The sequence below is a fragment of the Pongo abelii genome, chromosome 2, assembly GCF_028885655.2.
Source record: "Pongo abelii isolate AG06213 chromosome 2, NHGRI_mPonAbe1-v2.0_pri, whole genome shotgun sequence".
Classification (NCBI taxonomy): domain Eukaryota; kingdom Metazoa; phylum Chordata; class Mammalia; order Primates; family Hominidae; genus Pongo; species Pongo abelii.
In genome coordinates, this window is record NC_085928.1 from 29,225,650 (window position 1) to 29,242,954 (window position 17,305).

Here is a 17,305-nt window from a genome sequence, read left to right on the forward strand (position 1 = left end):
TAAAGCACTTTATTTTTCTCTGTTCCATGTTTCAGGCAACATCTCACTCTGGTTCTTGTACTAATAGTTATGCAATTTCTAGTGAAATGAAAAAAAAGTATTTGTTACTTTCCAGATTCATATTTAACCCTACCATTGCTGATTATTTCAGCCATCTGATCATTCATTCTCCAAAATTACCTTGCTGCTGTGGCTCACTGTTATGTTTTATTTATTTACCTAACTTCTTCCCTCCCTACCCCCACTGAGCCCCTCAATTCTTGATTGAATGCTCTTCTTATTGTTTTTATTCTAAGGCCTGTGGTCTGTTGAAGCAATTTTTTATTTTTTTATTTTACCTTTTAAATTTTTTTGAGACGGAGTCTCCCTGTGTCGCCCAGGCTGGAGTGCAGTGGCACAGTCTCCACTCACTGTAAGCGATTCTCTTGCCTCAGCCTCCCGAGTAGCTGGAATTACATGCACCACCACATCCAGCTAATTTTTGTATTTTTAATAGAGACAAGGTTCTTCCATCTTGGCAAGGCTGGCCCATACTCCTGGCCTCAAGTGATCCACCCACCTTGGCCTCCCAAAGTGGTGGGATTACAGGCATGCGCCCCATGCCCAGCCTTGTTGAAGCAATTTTTAAAAACCACATTCTTCTTGTTTCCTCTTTTCCCAGTGGGACAATCCTTATTTTCTGATCATTTCTAATGTCTGGCATTTCGTTCTGCACCATGCCTCCCATTTAACATGCTCCAGGTCATTCATGTGGTGTGGAGCTTCATTTGTCCCATCTCTGGTTACTTCTGCTCATATTCTTTGTTGGCATTGCTTCCACAGCATTTTTTTTTTTTTTTTTTTTTTTTTGAGCCGGAGTCTCGCTCTGTCACCCAGGCTGGAGTGCAGTGGCGCAATCTCAGCTCACTGCAAGCTCTGCCTCCCAGGTTCACGCCATTCTCCTGCCTCAGCCTCCCGAGTAGCTGGGACTACAGGCACCCGCCACCATGCCCTGCTAATTTTCTGTATTTTTAGTAGACACGGGATTTCTCCATGTTAGCCAGGATGGTCTCCATCTCCTCAACTCATGATCCACCTGCCTCGGCCTCCCAGAGTGCTGGGATTACAGGCATGAGCCACCACTCCCGGCCGCATTTTTTGTTTTTGATATTAATTTGTGCTTGGCCTTTTAGCCAGTGTGAGCCATTCATTTTCAAAGTCCATGCAATGAGCATGTTCTTGGCAAGACCTTGCACATCATTTGGAGCTGTAGAAGTTTCCAACTGGGATTTGGTTAAAGCTCCAGGCATTTTCTGGAGATTAAAAAACTGCCAGGAAAATAATGAGGAGTTTTTCTTTAAAAAATCTTAATCCTTTTCCAAATGCTCTAGATAGCCTCTCAGTTGGACCTTCGGAGATATTTGGTATGGGACTCTGCATTTCAGCAAAATTCTTATTTTTCACAATCTTGTTAGCACAGCTACAGCTCTCTCCACCATTTTAGGGTAACTAGGGTGGTTCATATTTATTATCTCTGACCCTATAAAGCTGAATTCTCCAGAAATTCTAGTTGTGTGTGTGTGTGTGTATGTGTACGCACACGCACATGTGCACAGGCATATGTATTGTGGTAGCGTCAGTCTTTTCTCTTTCTGTGTGGCCGTGATGAGATTCAGGTACTGTTCTTCCATCATCTCACTTCACCTCTTCATAACCTGAGAGCCAAGTATTCTTTTCACCCCTATTTTACAGATGGGGAAAATTAAACTTGCTAAAGGTCACACTGCCAGGAAGTAGGCACCGTGAGCCCCAGCTGTTTGACTTTGCTCCTCCTTTTGTAATCACTCCCCATATGACATCTCCCTTTACCTCCCACCTTCATAACTGTACCCTACATGAATTCAATCACCCCATTCCACTTGGGTCAGTTGAAGTACATAAATACACTTTACTCAGGCATGAGAGTTTCAAGGGCCACCTATATATTACACTGGCTAACATTCAGCATTTTGGCTTGTGTTTCCAAAGTTTTTCAGATGGGCATCTCCAGCCAGGTGTCTTGAATCAATTTTAAAAGACCAATCCATCATCCATGCCTTGCCCAGACTAAGCTCTCTTCAGCCCATTTCCCTCCATATTCACCCTAAATCTGACCTAAACAATGTATTAATAGTTCTTTTCTTCTAAGACCCAGCTTTTGTCCTTCTAGTCAAGCTAGAGTCCAGTCATAGTCATGAGGCTCATCTTCTTGGGGTCTCCACTAATTCCTGGCTTCTAAAAAAGAAAGTATTTTTCTTGTCCAAGATTATCACTCTAGTAATACGGTTGTGGTCATAACTTTACCACCAACCCCTTCCATGAGCTGTTGTTGCTTTACCTTTGGCCTCCAGAAAATCTTATTATTTTCTGTCTTCCATGCTCCAAAACACATGTCCTGCCCTGTTTTTTAATGAATAGTGAGTATTCTGAACTGTGTTCTGTCTCAGGCATTTCCAAACCCATGTGTAAAGTTCAAATTTGTCCCAGTTAATCCCAGATAGGAAGGAAGCAGAATATTTTTAAATCACACCTTTTATAGGTATGCTAGCCTTTGTCAGGAGAATCAGTGTCTGAGTAGATGTTGCTATAGTTCTGCTGTTATTGGAAGAACAGTGTCCTGTGGTACTGCTGTAATTAAGGGTTTGTTTAGATATAGTTACAAACTCCTGTGCACTGCTGTGTGATAAACTGGCAGTTCAACTTTACTCCAGGCAAACTCCATACCACCCTGGATCTGGGAATGGATCTGGTATTTTCCATGCCCCTCAAAAGTGATGCACTCTGATCAGCTGTTACTATACAATGCTTCATAAAAACGATAAAGTACAAATGAAACAATGCGATTAGATTATCTTACATCCTATCAAAGAAGTAAACAGATCATCCAAATTATATCACCAGGTGAGAGGTAAGAAGTAACCACACAGACTAAACATCCTAGGGGATCTATTCTGAAAGGTGACTGGGAAGAATAGGTTGCCAGACCACAATAGATGGCCAGGAAAGCAAATGGTCAATTTGAAACGAGCCGCAAAACTGAGGAACACCAGGGGAATAAAATTACTGATGCCAGCAGTTAGAGAAGTTGAATAGCAATAATGTGCTGAGGCTCAAGACAGAGCGATAAAAGTACTGACTTTATTAAAAAACACATGTACATGCTTTTTTTCATCTTGGAGGAACACACACTCCAAACCGACATTGTAGAAATGTTCTAATTCTAACATGAAGCAACATATGCCTTTCTCATAAATATTGGTGTTTGTCATTTATTCATATTTTATAATAATAATCTTTCAGTTACTATTCTGAATGTCAGAGGCAAACCCAGATTTGCTAAGACATGGAAGAATATGTATGGTGTGGTTAGAATATGTATGGTGTGGAAGAATATGTATGGTGTGGTTCGAATAGACCTTCTATTTAATAACCAGGAACCATACAATTTTTTTAATTGACTGACTGGCCCTTTTGTCTCTGTGGTCATTTAGGTCTTCTTTTGGCTTGCAGCTGGCCTCAAGAGCAGACTGACAGAGGGATGTGTTTCATTTTCCCAATCTATAGACATTTTTAAGCACGTGATGGTCAGAACACTGCTGACAAAAGTATTTCAAGAGTTTGGCAATGAAACCTTGTATTTATTATGAAACATGTATCCTCTGGTGTCTAGAACAGAGCACTTTCTGAGGCTCAAGAAAGATACATAGCAATGAGTAGATGGAACCATCTTCCTGTCTCAGAACTGAGCCAAGTCATTTACCAGTTGTACCTGGTCAGCTCTTTGGGGAAGCTTTCAAAAGAGGCAGATTCCAGCTTAGAAAAAACATCAGTGCACTCTGAATCCCTAAGATCATTAACAGGGCCTTCATGGTATGTTATAAAAACTGGAGAACATCTAGAAGAGCTGATGAGTTGCTACCGTGTCTGGGTTTATGTTTTATGGTGGCGAAAAAGAATGAAAAACAACTATAAGTACTGTGTTTGGCGTCAGTACTACATGATAGCGAATCATAACAATGAGACTGAAAAGGTGACGAAGTAACCTAAAAGCAGATAAAAAAGAAAAACAAAAACTTGCAAAATTAGTCCCTAAATCAACTGCATTCACCCTAGATACACATCATTTTTCGGACTCCCGACAGAATGCCTTTTTAAAATAGAAAACTGCACTGGTAGTACAGTAACATAATTTCAGATTACTGAAGTTGCCTTAATTTCAAAAGCAGGTGATTTCTCATCAGCTTTGATGATGCTACCATTCCTGGTTGATGGTGCCACCATCACCTCTTTATGAATCTGTACAATGCTGTGGTCATTGCTAATAATACTAGACATTTCTCGGGAAGCCCTCTTACAAGATGCAAACCAGAGCTGCCCTAAGGGCTTTGAAGGAAAGATCATCTATACTCATCCTCCACAGGACTGTTCATCAGTTCTCCAGCAAACGTTCAGAGAGACACAAAAACAATGTGTGATATAGTCCCTGACCTAAGGAAAAACCTTGTGGATGACTTAGAAGGAATCTAAGTATTCAAGTGCTAAAGTCTGAACTACCAGCAACCACGAGCCAATTAATCAAAACAAATTTATTGAACAATACTATGTTAGAGATTTTTGAGGGACACCAAAAAAGTCAAGTATCTGTTATGCTGAAGGAACAAAAAAATTGGAAGACACTTTTACAACACCATGAGGTAGTATTATGTTATGGAAAGGATACAGGCTGTACACTCTGACAGGCTGACCCAGGCTCAAATTCAGACCTCCATGAGGTTTGTCAGTTGTGTCAAATTTTGATATTCTGTTTTCTTGTATATAAAATGTGAGTAATAATGCCATCTGTTCTCAAGGTTGTTATGAGAATTATATTCATGATAGAATGAAAATAATTATTTGCATTATAAAAAGTATTTTTTAAAGCCACCTTCTGTAATTCTGAAGAAGACGAATTCAGCCTTTATTGGGTGAGCTAGCAGAATGAAAATTGACAAAGTAAAATTTCTTTGTGGAAAAAAAGAGAGAGCTAAAGAGTGAGCTTATGTGGAAGATAGAAGAGGGGAGGAGCACTGCCAAAAGTGAAAATACCGGGAGCTGCAGAACTGGAGAAGCTGCAGGTGTGCAGAGAGAGATGAGGCAGTTAGCAGATGAAGAAGTTAAAATTATTTAGTTGCTACAATTTTTTGCTACATGTAATCATTTCCTCCATTTTCCAATATAATCTTTAGTAAAATCTGTAAATTTATCAAAGCTTTATAGAGTTGGATTTGTTTTTGGGAGATGGAGTCACATTTTGAGTTTTGCTTAGAAGGATCAAGGTAAGAATCCAAGGCTGCTGTAGGGTCCAGTCTTATCTGGGTCATATAGATAAAATGCTTGACTATTGATAACAGTAGTAAGAGTAAATAAACTGTATGCAACTTACTGTTAATAGTTATTCAGAGGAAGGAAGAATATGTGCTGGAGTAATAACAAAAAAGATGTTTTGGAAAGAGTAGGATGTATATTTGTCTTTAAAAGTTGTGAATACAACTTTTAAGAAACGAAGAGAAGAGAGAAGCCATTCCAGGTAGAACATTTACATGGCAGAGATGTGGAAGCAAGAGTGTATATGGTAATTTTAGGGAACTCTGAAGAGAACATTTTGATTATAACAAGAGATATTTGTTAAGAAATACTAAAATTGTGTCTGGATAACTTAGAATCACATTGAAAAGAGCTTTGAAAGACAGATAAAGAGTTTGTGCGTGAGATAGTAGCATGCAGGGCCTAGGGATGGTTTTAAGAAGGAACATTTAATCATGGATATTTTGTTTAAAAAAATTAATCAGATTGGGATAATGGCTTGGACTGTAAAAAGGAGAAACTAAAGACCAACAAAAACACATAGGATGGATGCTTCCTGAAAATCGTAGTATAGAAAGACAAGAAAAACTTAAGAAATTTTAAAAGAAAGGTAGTACAGCTTGGTAAGAAATATGGAAAACTAAATAATGAAAGCAGTTCTGAGATGGCAATCTGGAACAAAAACGGTACTGTGAATAGAATGAAGAGCATTGACAGGGAATCTGACCAAGTGGTCAAAGATAGGACTGAGGATTTGAAGTTTCAGCAAGACATTCACGTGTGTCATGAGATCAGTTGGAAATAACTGGAGCAAAGGTGAAAAGTTAGGGTTGATGATGCCGATGAAGCCACTGTTTGATTAAGTGTGACAGCTTAACTCCAGAAATTTTAATAGGTTCCTTGAGAAGTTGAGAGTAGACAGAAAAAGGATGAACTACCCAGAGAGAGTTGAGACATAGAAGGCTATGAAGATCAAGAGAGGAAAGAATTCCAAGAGACATCTTCATGCTTCCTTAACTCAGTAAATGATACCACCATTCACTGCTGCTCTGGCCAAAACCTGGGAATCATCCTGAATTTCTCTCCTTCTTTCTCATCCTGCACTCAACCCATCAGCCAATCTTGCTGAATCAACCTTTAAACATAGAACATATTTTACCACCTCCATAGCTACCACCTTGGCCAACACACTGACATCTCTTACCTGGACTACAACAGTACTCCTATAAATCATCTTACTGTTTCTCTTGGCCTAGACAGTCTAAAAATCTGAGTATGTCATCCAGAATATGTCATATTATGTCATTCTCCTACTCAGAACACTTCCACGGCTTCTGCTCATACTTAGAACAAAACTCAGTGGCTTTGCTGTGGCCCTCAAGGCCCTAAATGTCCTGGCCTGATGTCTTTTGAGGCTACAGACCCCACTGCTCATTCCTTCTCTTAGTCTACTGTAGCCACCCTGACCATTGTTGGCTTCCAGTACCCTAAGGAATATTAAATAAATAAAAGTGTAAATATGTAATATAATATCAGGTCATATAAATTCTGTGAAGAAAAATAATACAGGTAAGAGATAGAGAGAGAAACAGAGAAACATAAACCTAAGCCTTTTCCTTTGTCGTTCATATACCTGGACTCCACTACCCACACTACCCCCGTCACCACTGTCAGCAGCACACATGTATTTTCATGACTTGATTTTTTTCTGCTTTCTTTTATTCTGTGACTGTCTTGAGCATCAGTTACTGTCCTAAACAATGGGGATCCAGCAGGGGTAAAAACAGACAATCCTCCCTGCCTTTGTGGAGCTTCCATTCTAGTGGGGGGATCATTCAATAGACAAGATGAATAAGTAAATATGGTGTATGGTAGATAATGACAAGTATTAGGGAGAAAAAGAAAGCATGGGAAGGGAATAGGAAGTATCTGTGTTGCATGTGATGAACAGGAGTTGCAATTTTAGGTAGAGTGACCGCAGATGGCCCCACTGAGTGGATGCTTAGGAAAGACTAGGAAAAAGCTGGGGGAACAAACAAGTCTATAAAACAACAAGCCAAAGACATGAGAGGAGTGTGCCTGGCATATTTGTGAAAGAGCTTCTGGAGAGCCAAATGGAGATGTGAGATGACGACAGAGAGGTGGGGGGGTCAGATTATGCAGGAACTTACATCACTCTCTCTCACCTGTGTTATTTTTCTTCACAGAACTTCCATTACCTGACAGTATATTATTTATATTTTTATTTATTGAATGTAGAAAATATGTTCCATAAAGGCAAGTATATTAGTCCATTTTCATACTGCTATGAAGAAATACCTGGGACTGGATAATTTATAAAGAAAGAGATTCCACATGGCTGGGGAGGCCTCACAATCATGGTGGAAGGCAGAGGAGCGAAGGCATGTCTTACATGGCGGCAGGCAAGAGAGCATGTGTAGGGGAACTGCCCTTTATAAAACCATCAGATCTCATGAGACAAGAACAGCCAGGAAAAACCCGCCCCCATGATTCAATTACCTCCCACCAGGTCCCTCCCATGACAGGTGGGGATTATGGGAGCTACAATTCAAGATGAGATTTGGGTGGGGACACAGCCAAACCATATCAGCAGGACTTTGAACTTTTCACCGTGGTAGTGTCTGGCCCACACTAGAAACCCAATGTTAGTGAATAAATTACTGAGTGAAGGGGAGGGCCTGGAACATAATGTTAACTGTGGACGAGTGCAAACAGAAGGGGTCTTTGAAGTTGGCAGAAAGGTATTTACTGGTCTTATAGTCCTTATGGCTCCTTCATAATAATAAGTGCTTGAAGTAGGCGTGGAGGGGTAAAGGAGTAGAAGTAAAGAAATCAGATAAAGTGATATCACTCAGTTTTTAAGTTTCCTTAACAGCAATGAAATTAAATAGGTGTTGCACAGCTGCCTGTGGCGTGTTCTTTTTTCCTCTGACTTATTTATGATTTATCTTCTTAAGTAGACACTTTACAAAATGGAGCATGTGGTATTATGTTGATCCATCACATCCCTTGGAGAACTGACAAATCCCATCCTGCTCATTGTTAACATAATTTTAATTAAGATGTCTTAAACTCTATGTTAAGACTTAGCTATAATCTCATTTACTTTGTATGAGGTGTTGTCTATTTCATGATATAGGTAAAAATCTCAGGCAAGAGATTTCCTCCAGCTTCAGAATATGAGACACAGTTAAGCCTAAGTGACTGAAGAACATTTCTATAAGGAAACCAATTAATGTAAATGAAAGACCTTTGTAAATAAGATCAAATATACAAATAACATAATCGAAAAAACGGCTGTGTGTTTTCTTGTCTCATCTTGAAAAAATTCAGACCCTCAACTATATTGTAATAGAAGGCAGCATCCTATAAAATCAGATTTACACAATGTTATTTCAAAGAAAATACTGTAGGCTTTAAATCATTTATCCAAAAATCTTTTAAACATTAGAATAAAGATAATACAGCAAAGGAAAAGAAAAATTTTTCATGTTATAGAGATGGCAGAGCTTTGTACAAGTAACATTTTTGGGGAAAGAGGGCATATCTGATCCTAGGGAAAACAGCCCTTCAGAGCTCAAAGCAGAGAACTAAACAATAGAATACAAACGTAATTAATTTCGTGAGGCTGTATTAATAACACCAACAACAAAATTTCTCTTCTGGGAGTGCTGTCATTTTCGTTAACCTTGGATACTTTCATCTTGTCTGATTTCATCATAAAAGAAAGCTACCAAAGAAAATTAACACATTTTGTTATAATCATCATGGATTATAACAAAGCGCTTATAGGAAAAGGCATTAAATAGTTCCTCTCATAAGCTTATCTTGTGGTTCCTATTAGCTGTTGTTGATAATAGTCTATGCTGCTTATAAACTGGTCTGAAAAATCTTTAGTCTGAAGTTGGAGACACTTAATATCATGTAGATTTTCCTTATATATCAGTGCATCAGAAGAAAACTTTAAATTTTATGTTAATCAGAAGTAAATAAAACATACACTTTAAGGTCACTTTCAAGATTTTTTTCAAAATGATCTTTAAAAATATGCATGTTGATTATTTCCTGGGGCAGGAACTTATTTACAGTTTAAGTACAAAAATTTTTTGAAATAGACAAAAGTAGCTTAGAAGTAGTCTTATTTATTTTTCCCTTATCCATAAGGCTTTTCTTGCTCTTGATTTAGGTGAAATGGAAAATGGCAATGATAGACAGCTACACAGTTATTTTGTTGCTAGGCTACATATGTGCCCATTTAACCTGCTTCCTTAGAGAGCACAGTTTCCAGAATGCTAAGTAAAAATACTCGTTTATTTCCTGGGAGGGGAAAAAAAGAGAGTTGACATCCTCTCTGGACTACATTTGTTTAGCAGGTTAGAGAGGGCATGAAAGATGAGAGATGTATCTACGATGAGCAAACTTCAAAAAACCTGACAGCTCCCTGTCTTACATGAGGTAACAGATGGGAACATGGTTGCATGCGCATCATTGTGTGTTCAGGGGCCTTCAGAACAAGGAGCAGACAGGAGCTTTTGCCTTCTGCTTGCTTTCTTCATTTTCTTTCTTTCATAACTGCCTATTCCTCCACTTTCTCACAGTTTAACAAAATACGTAGAGGGAGCATTCTGGGTGTCTTTCCCTGAAGGCATAAACAGACACATTCTCTCTCTCTCTCTCTCTCTCTCTCTCTCATCTAAGGTGTATTCCCAAAGTGTAAGTCAGCTTTATGTGAGCCTTGTAAAATGGATCTTAACAGGATTCCCAAAGTGATGATATACCTGGCTTATTAATGGTGCACTCCACCCCTCAAATGTCCCCCGTCCACTCCCACCCTCTCAGCCTCCCAATCGCACACCAGCACATATCCATCCTCTCTCTCCAGGTGCCAGTAACCCTCCTGGCTCCAGCAATCAATACACTAAGGCTCTGCAGCCCCTTTCAGGCAACTGGCCTGGGATTCTGTCAGAAGAAGAGATATCCCATCCCCCAGTATTCCAGGTCAACTCCCTTTCCCCATCTTCTTATCTATTATGCTTTGGGACTACAGGCCCCAGCCCCAAACTCTCCAAAGTTTTCATTGCAGGGATGCTGAACTCTTACTCTGTTTGCTTTGCAGCAACCAGAGGTACCCTAAGCTTCCTCAAAACAATAGAGGCTCAATGGTTGTTGCTGGTGAATCAAATACTTGACCCATTTGTTGTAGACATTGTTACATCGATGTGTAATATCAATTTTTAAAATATCTGCACAAATATTAGTAGAAATACAAAAATCCCTTTAAAGAAATCAAATAAGTAAACATGACTATGATAATGCAATCATCCTTGAGATTTATGCTATTATCATTTTGTACATGTACCATTTGTTCCTTTTATAAAAAATGCATAGCTTTACTGCTGCTAACATTATGATTTCTTTTCTGCTGGGGACACTGCTTTTCAAGGTCTTTTGTCAAGTTTATAATATGTCCTATGTTTTTGTACAGTTTTAAATAAAGAGCTTGTTTTTCAGGTTTCAGATAAAAGCAACACTGATGTTTCATTGAAACAAGAAAAAAAGGAAATTCCTCTTTTAAACCAAGGTAAAAAAAATCAGCTCGTATATATATATTAGCTATAATGTTTGAGATATTTTCAGTATGGCTTGACAGCCTGATATATAGATCAGAAGTTTGTCAGCAACTTGGATTTTAAAAAATTAAGTTTGTTGTTCTAGAAGTGAGAGGAGTAGAGAGAGGGTGAGCTGCCAACCTTGTGTGTTTTGACGGGGCAGAGAGACACTTTCTGGCTGAGGACAGTGTCCCCAGCACTGCCACACTGCCTGAAATTTCCATAGACTTATGCCACTCTCTGTCTTGAATTCTCTTTCTAATTTTGATTAGGATTGATATCAGGTCAATAATTTTCAAAATCTGTTTTGAAAATTATGATGATGACAGTCCCCGTTTTTTCATCTTTTAGTAACTTTCTGCTTTTCATGATTCTTCTGAGGTCCCTAAAAGTAGTTCAACAAACACGTTTATTAGTTTCTTCATGCCCAGGGGATGTAATGTGTCTCAGGTAAAAGACTTGAACTTATTTAAGGCATGAAGTTGCCATTTTATAATATTCAATCCAGTAATAATTTCGTGGATAGAGAAGCTGAAAACAAACTGGATTCAAAATATTTTATTTTCTTAGTGTTCATTATTATTACTGTAATTCTTTTATTATGCATTCTAATGTTATTATGCCATTATCTTTTAATTTTGATATTATACTATTGGACCCAAGAAACACATCCATTATTTTCATTGTCTTTGTCTTATTTTGAAATAAGTTTTAAAGATCTTAGTCTTCTTAGTCTCAGCTCATTTGGTCTCATCATTCCCAATCCTTTTCTTTATCAATCCATGCCATGGTTTTATGTTCTCTTTTGGTGGCACGTTTTTCCTTCCTTCATACTTTGTTGCTTAGGTAACCTAATCAGCTATTCATTCACAACTTTATGTTTGAACCCATTAGTGAGGTCCCTAAGAAATCACACTTTTTCTTTTTCATCTTAATTATAATAATTTGCAATTCCACCATCAGGATTTCTTTTGTAAGGGTGTCTTAATTTTAAAGCCAATCTTTTATAGACAGTTCAAACTACTACTGTGCCTTCAAGTATGGTTCTGTTGGATTTCCAAATTGTACTAGAAAAATTGCTAATACAATTTTATCCTAAAATTAATATTTAATTTTAAATACTCATCCTAGATTTGGCAGGAACAAATTGTGAAATGTTTTTAAATGACTATTATTTTGAATTAGCTCTTGGGTTAAAAATTTTCACTTTGCATTGCAAGTCAGTGAGTAAAACCAATGGTGCCTACAGCATGGTTGGAAAACATCTGTCCATTCATTCTTTTTCCTTAAAAGGGTCAGGCAGATCCTCAGCCATTTACCCACCATCTAGAAGTTTGCTTGTTGATGTCCTCTTCTACTTAGCCTTCAATAACCCTAAACTTCTTGGTAAAGGTTTACTTGGTGGAACAAGATATCTGGACAGTTATAATAAAGACTTCTACATGGAAGAAGGACACATTGACTCATTGCTTATACTGTCCCCAAGACACTCTTAAAACAATCCAAGTGGATCATAGAATTTCTGCTTTGCTGTGAGCTGGAAATAAATCACCAAGCCCTGTGAACCTATAATTCTGAGGTCCTCTGAGTGAGAAGACTAACTAAATGACTCTAGGTCTCTTCCTGCTTTAAAGTTCACTTTCCTACTGGAGACACATTTTTCACTGGGATCTGTCAGAATGTCTTTGAACCTGAACCCCAAATAGGAGAGAGTGGGATATTAGGGGAAGATGGTTGTCTTGGTAGAGGCTGGTGAAAGCAGAGAATCAACAGTTCTGATCATACTCCAGGCTCTGGTAAAAAATGTCCATTTAAAAATTACCAAAAAAAGTTATCTGTACCAAAAAAAGTACAGATAACTATATATACTACATAAACTTTATTTTAAAACATTATAAACTACCTTAAGAACATATTATAAATCTCGTTACAACTGGTACAGTTTTATAAATGGATGTTTCAATACAAATCCATATTATACAGAGGTAGTTAATGAACCGCTAACATTTCTTTTGGTTCAGTTTATTGTGTGATCATCCAAATGCGATTGTCTGTCTATGTTCTTTTGAAGAAAAACAGGAGCTGTGCAATGATGTTCTAGCAGTGAAAAGAAGCTCTTCATTACCTAGCTGGAAAAGGTGAGTGTACTACAATTATACAAATTCTAAGTGAGTGCAATTATACTGCTGAAAAGTAATTACCAATGTTTAAATGCAAGAAGAAAGGAAATAATAGCAACAAAAGCAATCAAGAATGGAACCAAATTTTACAACAGAGACGTGAAAGAATTAGCAATACACCTTCCCCCCAAATCTTTTCATTTCCTTCGTGAAGAATTGGAAATAATGAAATGGAGCTGGCTTAACTTCCTACCCACAGCAAGTAACCAATTCAAATTACTTTAATGTAGTCAAAGAACTGAAAACGTCACACATATATAAGGTATGATTATGAAATCATTAACTGATTTTTTTCTCTGTGGTTCATTATCTTATTGTCATACATACATGTAATTATAATCATTGTGTGCTAGAATTTTCTTGACATGAGAATTTTATCACTTTTAAAATGAAATCAGCTGAATGTTTTGGATATCCAATAGAATCAAAAGAATGTTTTAAAGGAAGCAAACTCTTATCCTCTGTACAAACCCATCTAAGCTGCTTTCCAGGCGTTCAGACCCAGTTTCTCTGAATCCAAATCCTGTGCTCTTTGCATAGGAGCACACTGAATTAAGAGCAAGAGAAAACAGAGAGGGGCTATTTTCCTGCACTTGCTGACAGGGTAGTGAGTCAATCCAGCACTCAAACCTCATCACTTCACTCTTCCACTCCAAAGCCTTTTCAGCCCCCACTACTTTTAAGGTAAGTCACAAACTCCTTAGCATGGCACAAATCCTCTTCTCTCCTGCCTCTACTTTTAGCCACCACTTTGCTTCCCAAAGGTTCTAAATTACTAGTAGTTCTGTTTTATCACATCTTCTCATCCCCCCTTTGTCTGTACCACTTCCTTTACTTGAATGCCCTCAGCAACTCATATGCCAGTGTCAGTTACCCTTTCATTTAAGTCTCAGTTCAAGTGTTCCCTTCTTTAGGGTCTTCTTGACTTTCCTCGCCAAACTCAGGTATTCACAGAGTCACTGTTGCAATGATGAGATTATATTGTAATTTGTTCCATAGTTATTTGTTAAATTCTGTGTTCTGACGCGCAATGGTGAGCAGTGATCCCAGTCAAGTGAAGTTATCTGCTTGAATCTCTGTCTTCCCGTTGCATACAGGTTCCTAAAGGACAGAGGCCTTCTTGTCTTCTTCATAATTCTAAGCTTTTGAAAGGTCTTCTCTGACAACTCCATCTAAAGTACCCATCTCATTTCTGACAAGTCACACTTTTATCATCCTGTTTTATTTTTTTCAAAGCGTGTATTACTATTTTAAAGTATCTGCTTTACCACCTATTTCTTTTTACCATTTTTTAATTTTAGCTTGCTTATTTTCTCTATTTTTCACTAGATGCCAATGCACTCCATGAGAGTAGGGACTGTCTTGCTTATCCCATTGTCTCTGATATCCAGAATGACACTGACTCATACTTGGCACTCAGTAATATTTGTTGATTAAATAAGTGACGTAATTTTTTTCCCCAGTGCTGTTGCCAGGTCTTCTCATGGCCAATACTTTGACTTAGAATTATTTATGAGAATTTGCTTTATGATTTAAGAATCATCCAAAAACTAAAACACATTTGTGTGTATGCAAGTGTGTGTATGCATGTATATATTATTTCATGTAATACTTTTTGGTCTTTATGAGATTCTTTTTTTTGTAATCACTGTTGACTTGTAAATACAATATGAATGTTAGAAACAATCCATGAAAAACAATCTTTTTTTTTGCATTAAAAAAAACCAAAATCAGTATATTCCTTTATGTGAATTTCACGAAGAGGCAAAAATAATCCATGTAGATAGAAATCAGAATGGTGATTGCCAAAGTGGGAATGGGGTGAGGATTGACTGGAAAGGGGCCTTAATGACTTTTTGGGCTGGGGAAAATGTCCCATAACTTGATCTGGGTGATGGTTTCTTTCTTTCTTCTTCTTTTTTTTTTTTTTTTATGCTTTAAGTTCTAGGGTACATGTGCACAACGTGCGGGTTTGTTACATAGGTATACATGTGCCATGTTGGTTTGCTGCACCCATTAACTGGTCATTTACGTTACGTATTTCTCCTAATGCTATTCCTCCCCCTGCCCCACAATCCCACGACAGGTCCCCGTGTGTGATGTTCCCCACCCTGTGTCCAAGTGTTCTCATTGTTCAATTCCCACCTATGAGTGAGAACATGCAGTGTTTTTTTTTGCTATTGTGAATAGTGCTGCAATAAACATACGTGTGCATTGTGTCTTTATAGTAGCATGATTTATAATCCTTTGGGTATATACCCAGTAATGGGATTGCTGGGTCAAATGGTATTTCTAGTTCTAGATCCTTGAGGAATTGCCGTACTGTCTTCAACAGTAGTTGAACTAGTTTACACTCCCACCAACAGTGTAAAAGCATTCCTATTTCTCCACATCCTCTCCAGCATGTTGTTTCCTGACTTTTTAATGATCGCCATTCTAACTGGTGTGAGATGGTATCTCACTGTGGTTTTGATTTGCATTTCTCTGGTGACCAGTGATGATGAACATCTTTTCATGTGTCTGTTGGCTGCATAAATGTCTTCTTTTGAGAAGTGTCTGTTCATATCCTTCACCCACTTTTTGATGGGGTTGTTTATTTCTTGTACATTTGTTTGAGTTCTTTGTAGATTCTGGATATTAGCCCTTTGTCAGACGGATAGATTGCAAAAATTTTCTCCCATTCTTTAGGTTGCCTGTTCACTCTGATGGTAGTTTCTTCTGCTGTGCAGAAGCTCTTTAGTTTAATTAGATCCCACTTGTCTATTTTGGCTTTTGTTGCCATTGCTTTTGGTGTTTTAGTCATGAAGTCCTTGCCCATGCCTATGTCCTGAATGGTATTGCCTAGGTTTTCTTCTAGGGAAAAACAATCTTAATGGAAGAAACTTATCAAATGCATTACTAATGATGGTGATGATAAAGATGATCATAACAACAAAAATAGGTATTATTTACTGAGCACTTACACTAAACATTGAGCTACATTCTTCGTATATCCTCAGTACAACTCTATGAGGTAGGCCCTATTATTATTCAACAGAACAAGAAACAGAGGTTTAGAGAGGAATCTCCTGTGCTCTGTCTAGTATAGTACTTTTTACCCTTCAACCTCAATGCCAACATGAATGAATCATCCCTAAAATGGTTAAAGAAAAAGACTTCTTTAATAAAATGTCAGCATAAAGGAGGTTATAACTAATGAGCATTCAGAGATTGTGTAAGTATTCTTTAACAGGCAATTAAGCATTAGTTTATATAATGTTCTTAATCTTAAAAAAATCAGCAAAGTTAGACAGTATTATTAATGCCAAAGAGCTGTTGACAGTAGAAGCACATTCCGTTTGATATAAACTGTTATCCAATTTTAAAAGATCTTCATCTTATAAACATGTAAAATTCTCTAGAGCTGTGATCTTAATTTATGGACATAAGCATGAAAGGATTACAAAAAAAAATCTTTTTATTACTTGACAAACAAAACCCTTCATGATCTGACCTCTACCTGCCCTCCCCAGCTCCATTTCCCATGTTATACTGCCCCCAGACTCTTGTACTTTTTTTTCCCTATGGTACTGAAAGCTTTAGTCTCATCAACAAACTATACATCCTTACCGTGAGTTATTTTTCATGCTGCAGCCATACATCTTTTTAAAACCTGCATCGGATCACCTCGTTCCCATGCCTGAAAACTTCCAATGGTAGTGCCCACTCTGCTTAAAAGAAACTCTAGTTCCCTCCCCATGCCCACGATGCCCTGCAATCCCAACACTGACCTCTCTCATATCATCTCTTTCCATCTGCTTCCTGCTCACTCCAGCCCAGTGGCTCTGAACATTCTTCTTCCTCTTCCAGATCATGACTAAGTATTTCTCTCAACTTACTTTGTTCTTTTTCTGTTTTATTTCTATGCTTTTCTCTCAGGCTAAAATAACTTTAGTTTAAAAGTCTCTTGCATTCGTAGTTAAGTGATTTTTTCTGGTAGTATTGTAACCACATCGCAGGTTCACTTGCCCACTGCTTGCAGAGTCTAATTAATAAGAGCTAGGTCTGGTGTAAAGAAAGTGACTTTTTATTCCAAAGCTAGCTTAGGGAAAGAAGTATGGGCTTCCTGCTTTAAGGGTACAGCTTCACCTTTGT

At 37.9% G+C, this 17,305-nt stretch overlaps 1 protein-coding gene across 2 annotated transcripts in view; it reads left to right on the plus strand.

The window, feature by feature from the left end:
• MORC1 (MORC family CW-type zinc finger 1) overlaps positions 1–17,305 on the plus strand; it is a 175,309-nt gene that overhangs the window by 137,032 nt on the left and 20,972 nt on the right. For both annotated transcript variants that reach the window (XM_024244907.3, XM_054551550.2), the window contains 2 exons: positions 10,894–10,963; positions 13,063–13,129. In XM_024244907.3, coding sequence (XP_024100675.3) covers positions 10,894–10,963; positions 13,063–13,129 — 137 coding nt within the window. The remainder of the gene's footprint in view (positions 1–10,893; positions 10,964–13,062; positions 13,130–17,305) is intronic.